This window comes from Grammomys surdaster, unplaced genomic scaffold (assembly GCF_004785775.1).
Source record: "Grammomys surdaster isolate TR1022 unplaced genomic scaffold, NIH_TR_1.0 169, whole genome shotgun sequence".
Taxonomy (NCBI): Eukaryota; Metazoa; Chordata; class Mammalia; order Rodentia; family Muridae; genus Grammomys; species Grammomys surdaster.
The window spans coordinates 31,844-37,583 of record NW_021604617.1 but is presented as its reverse complement, the minus strand read 5'-3'; the positions used below and the strand labels follow the sequence as shown (position 1 = coordinate 37,583).

Below are 5,740 nucleotides of genomic sequence, written 5' to 3'. Positions count from 1 at the left end.
AACAACTTTTACTGAGTTCCACACAATTGGGCTATTATAGACATCAATTTCTGTTATACTGAACATATGGTCACCTGGGATCATTTCCATAAAAGCCACACAAACTCCATTTCTTTCCATTTCTGGTATCAACTCTGAGACAAAGGGAACACCTTTCTCATCATCTGAGATGACCAACCCAACCCAATTCCACCTGAGATGGGTAATTAATGAAACCATGTCTAAGGCCAGAGAATAGTCCTTGGAAGTCATCTGATACAGACATGGAAACTTCCCAGGATAGTTAATAATTGGTTCAAAATGTCCCAAGGTGAGCTAAAGAAAAGAAAACAGGAATTGACATGAAAATGGAGTTTCCAGAAATTATAGAATCAATGAGTATAAAACAGTAACATAAATTCATAGAAACTTAAAATTGTATTTAGAGTAAACTGTAATATTAAAGACCAGTTTAGAAAATTATTTGAAATATTCACTCACATGTATCATAAATACTTGTAAGGATCTCATGCAATTATTGTATTTGTCAAACCAAAAATTGTAGATACACCAACAATCTTAGAGCATATAGCTCATATACTTTATAATATTATTTTTTGATTGGTTGTTTGTATGAATGTCCATACTAGTGTGTGAAAGAAAGAAGTGTGTATTGGGTGTCCTTTTCTCTCACCCACTTACTTATTCTTGAGGCAGAATCTCTCTCCAACCCTGGGATTCATACTCACTTTTGTATGTTGTGTTATCATGGGGACATAGGTCATGCTGGCATCTAAATTTCTGTCATCTTGATTTCACAGAATGCATTCTTGACTCCTGGACCATAATCAAACCAAAATATTATATTTTGAATCATACACAAGCAAAGTCTTCTTCATTTGTATTTTTCCTTGATATTCAAATACTGTCATCAATGGAGTATGCTTTAATTATTCCCGTGCATATAATCTCACCTGTAGATGTTTATATAGTACCAGCAATGACCCAATTATGGAGGAAATTTTCCATGTTGTTCCTGTGATTAGAGCCACAGACTTTTCCTCCCTTTTGCAGTTGTAGTTTGGCAAGATTTTGACCTGCCTTGTGATCCAAATGAGTAAACTTTGCATTGTATTTTTTTTACTTGTTCCAGCATTGTAAATACTGTATCCCAGAGACATGTTAGGTAAAATGAGGGCATTTGCATTGATCGCCTCAATGACAAATATCAAAGCTATCACAAATTGGTAGTTGTTGGTACTGATTCTGTGTAGAGGGCATAGAAAATACTATAGAACAATTTTCTATCACCATTGATTTCAACTGAATACAATAACTGTCATTCACTGAGAAAAGCTTCCCCTCACAGGTTCCATGTACCTTGTTATTTGGTGCAGTCACAACAGGAAATATTTGTGGATGTCTATAGGGCTGTTTGTTGTCATGTTTTACTGTTCATGTAGAATCTAAGGCCTTTTTCCAAATTTGATCACTTCTTTAATCTATTTACTTTATGCGAACAGAGGAAGAAGACTATCTTCTTACAATGAAGCAGGCATACTTCTACATTCTGACTCCCAGTTGAACTGAAAGACCAGGGAACCAAATGAAAGACCCTGAGAGGGTCCTCACTCGATCTGGCCACCCAAAGGACTCAGAGACACCGTACTTGTTGCAATCAGCAAGAGGTATATTTCAATCAGCGCACTGAGGCTGAGTCTCTCATAACCCACACTGGGATAGGGAAGCTCGACCCCCAGCTAGGGGAGAGTAAGATATTTAAAGGGAAAAAACACAACTCAGGGGGAGTGGAGAGGGGAAACTGTGGAAAGCACCAGGATTTAGGGAACAATCATAGGGAAAGTGTCAGCTTATGACAGGGTTCGAGGAACAATCATGGGGAAGTATAGGTTTTTTTCTCAAGGCTCAATCTTATTCAACCATATCATTTACATCATCTACTTTGTGGTTAGCCAAGTTCTTGTTCTTGGAGCACAAACCCCTAGAACTAGCCGACCTGCTCTCCTGGCTCTTTTTACTGTTAGTCTGCTAGAAGTGAAATTTCTATTAACCCTTCAGAACAAACACTGTTAAAAAAAAAAAAAAGCTGTCTTTTCCCCCACTGTATTGTTTTAGTTCTTTTGTCAAAGATCAAGTGACCATAGGTGTGTGGGTTCATTTCTGGGTCTTCAGTTCCTCCCTCTGTACCAATACCATACAGGTTTTATTACTGTTAGTCTGGAATATAGCTTAAAGTAGTAATTTCCCTAGGTTTTTTTTATTGTTGAGAGTAGTTTTCAGTATCCTGAAATTTTTTTATTCCAAATGAATTCAGGTTGAAATTTGTTATTTGTAATTCTATGGAGTTTGACTTGAGATTGTCATGGGTATTGCATTGAATCTGTAGATTGATTTCACCAATATGGCCATCTTTAATATATTAGTCCTGCCAATACATGATCATGGGGAATCTTTCCATCTTCTGAGATCTTCTTCAATTTCTTTCTTCAGAGACTTGAAGTTCTCGTCATACAGATATTTCACTTTCTTGTTTAGAGTTACGTCAAGGTATTTTATACTATTTGTGACTATTCTGAAGAATGTCATTTCTCTAATTTCTTTCTCAGCTTGTTTGTCTTTTGAGTCAATGAAGGCTACTGATTTCTATGAGTCAATTTATATCCAGCCACTTTTCTGTAGTTGTTTATCAGCTGTAACAGTACTCTGGTGGACTTTTTGGAATCACTTAAGTATACTATCATATCATCAGCAAATACTGACATTTTGATTTCCTTCTTTTCAATTTGTATCCTTTTCACCTCCTTTTGTTGTCTAATTGCTCTGGCTAGGACTTTGAATACTAGATAGGGAGAGAGTGGGAAGCCTTGTCTAGTGAATAATTTTAGTGGGATTGCTTTCCATTTCTCTCCATTAATTTTATGTTGGTTACTTGTTTCCTGTATATTGCTTTTACTGTGTTTCTGTATGGCCCTTGAATTCCTGGTCTTTACAAGACCTTTACTATGAAGGGATGTTGAAATTTGTCAAATGCTTCTTCAGCATCCAATGAGATGTTCATGTGGTTTTTTCTTTGATTTGTTTATATACTGGATTATGTTGATGGATTTCCCTATATTAAACTATCCCTGCATCCCTGGGTGATGCCTACTTGATCATGATGGACAGTCATTGTCATGTGTTCTTGGACTCAATTTGCAAAAATTTTATTATTTTTGCATCAATATTCATAAAGAAAATTGTTGTGAATTTCTCTATCTTTGTTGGATCTTCATGTGGTTATGTATTGTGGGAAAAAAACATGTGGGGCAGCTCATGCCCGAGCAGCAGCAGCCCGAGCTACAACAACTACAACAACAAATGTATGTTGGGATTGTCAATTTAACAGCCACTTCCATCATTCTTATCCGAAACTCTCCAAACTTCTGTGGAAATTGTTTTATGCCCTCCCCTTTCCCCATACCACAGATCCACATGTGTGTGTGTGTGTGTGTCTGTGTCTGTCTGTCTGTCTGTCTGCGTCTCCATGGCCAAACTAGGGACCACCCCAGATTTATGTTTCAGAAAACCTTACTTATTTCTTGTGCCTCAGCTTGTGTAGACCCTAGGTGTAAGGAGCCCCCATTAGAAGATGGCGCTTCTCACCGATGTTTGAGGTGGAAAACAACTGCATTCAGGGTCGTAAACACCTGCTGTGAGCCTGCGTATCTTTCATACGCATCTCCTCACCCTCCCGAACAATATGTAAATGAAGTTCTGCAAGAAGCACCAATTAGACACTTATACACAGTTGTGATAACTATTTAAGCAGCACCCATTTCGGGCTTGGGGTCTTTCGCTTTGCAATCAATGGTGTGTTCCCCAATAAAGTGCGTGAGGAAGGATCCTGTTGTTGCATCATCCTTGCTGGCGAGGCGGGTGCGACACCTAGGTAGGCCACACTTCCAGAAAAACAAAACAAAACAAAAGAAAACCAACTAACAAACCAAACAAGCAAACAAGTTTGCCTGCCTGCCTGCCTATACAGAGAAACAACATCTCAATTCAACCAACACTCCCTCCTAAGTCTTCCTGTTTTTCTCTTTTCTCTTCTTTTCTTTCTTTCTCTTTCTTTCTTTTCTGTCTATTTTTTAAATTTTATTCATTTAGTGTTTTTTTTTTTTTATTCATTTAGTGTAATCAGCCCTGGCTGCTTTGGACACACTTTGTAGACCAGGCTGGCCTCAAACCTTTAAGACCCTGCCTCTGCCTTTCAAATTCTCATCTTTTATTTTTATTTTTATTTTTTAATGATTCTAGTTTTTGCCAGGCAGTGGTGGAGGCAGAAGTAGGTGAATCACTGTAAGTTTGTGCCTAGCCCAGTCTACAGACCGAGTTACACAAAAGGAGTCCTAGGATGATTGATTATATTTATTTTTTATTATGTGTTTTAATTAAAAATAACAAAAAATAATTTAAAACAACCGATGCAATTCAGAGTCTGGCACTTAAAAGTATTATACAAAGCAGGAAGAAAAAGTGTGGGTGTGGATGATATGAGGCTTCTGGCTGCTTTTAGGCACTTCCTCATCAATCTGCACATGTAAACTGGGACCCCTAGAGGCTGGTAAAGGGAGAAACAGAAGCAACCTGAAACAGTAGGTCACATGGCCGGCCCCCTCCATCTTGGTGAGGTCAGTCAGCAGCCAAGATGGCTGCCATCCACATGTCACCCCACTCCCACCCTGTTATGAGAAGGAAAAACAATTTTTATTAGTTAGGATAAGCCTTAACCATCACTAGAAGAGCCAGGCAGATATCTAACTTTTATGTGATTAGAATTTACTTTTCTTTCTTTTTCTTTCTTTCTTTCTTTCTTTTTCTTTTTTTCTTTCTTTTTCTTTTTTTTTTTTTTGGTCAAAAACCTCAATTCTCAGGAGCCGTATGGTGTGTCTTCCTAGGTTCTGGTGTCCTCTTCTGACATGCAGGCATATAGGCAGCAGATAGAGCATACACACATTGAAAAAAATTAGAAATCAATAAATAAGAAGAAAACAAGATTCTATCTAACTTTTGTCTGGCTGTGTGGATGCCCTAGCCTGTGGGAATTTGATGAGATCCTAGGGAAGGGGGCAAAAGAATGAAGGGACAAAAGACAGAAAAAATGAGAGCAAGTCTGGGGTTCTGATCAAGCTCTGAAACTTTAATTTCGGGGGCAGGTTATAAAGACACAGCAAAATGGGAAGTTTAGGTGAGGATCGTTGCTTAGGGCTATCTCACTATTGAATCATCAATAGTCTAAGACCATCCCACTGTCATATCCTTATTGCCCAAGACTATCCCTTGGGATAGCTGTCGTAACCAGCTCCCAGGAAATGTCAGATGTTCTTTAAGTTCCTGGGACCTGAAACCTGTGAATGTCCTTTCTTAACCTTGTACTGACTAGGCTTTTTAGAATAGCAGATAATTTCCTGAGTTTGGCTCCCGGCATGTGGGGGTGTTGAGGCAAGCAGAGCAGACCTCCATGAGTTTGAGGCTAGCCAAGTCTCCAGAGAAAGTTGCATGGCTGCTGGGGCTACAAGAAAAGCCCTATCTTGAGGCAAAATAAAACAAAGCAGAAAAGGTTCTGGCTTTTATTTTACAGACATATGGTTGCTCTCGTAATACTGAGTATGGAATCTTTATCAGGAAGGCATATTGGATTTTATGACAAAGTTTCTCTCTCTCTCTCTCTCTCTCTCTCTCTCTCTCTCTCTCTCTCTCT

At 38.5% G+C, this 5,740-nt stretch overlaps 1 protein-coding gene across 1 annotated transcript in view; it reads right to left on the bottom strand.

Moving 5' to 3' along the window:
* LOC114620548 (vomeronasal type-2 receptor 116-like) overlaps positions 1-1,739 on the bottom strand; it is a gene marked incomplete at its 5' end in the record, with an annotated part of 16,086 nt that extends 14,347 nt beyond the window's left edge. Inside the window, 3 exons of the mRNA XM_028766680.1 lie at positions 1-315; positions 954-1,245; positions 1,612-1,739. The exon at positions 1-315 is cut by the window's left edge and continues 492 nt beyond it. Of these exons, the coding sequence (XP_028622513.1) occupies positions 1-315; positions 954-1,245; positions 1,612-1,739 (735 nt within the window). The remainder of the gene's footprint in view (positions 316-953; positions 1,246-1,611) is intronic.
* Between the last annotated feature and the right edge of the window lie 4,001 nt (positions 1,740-5,740).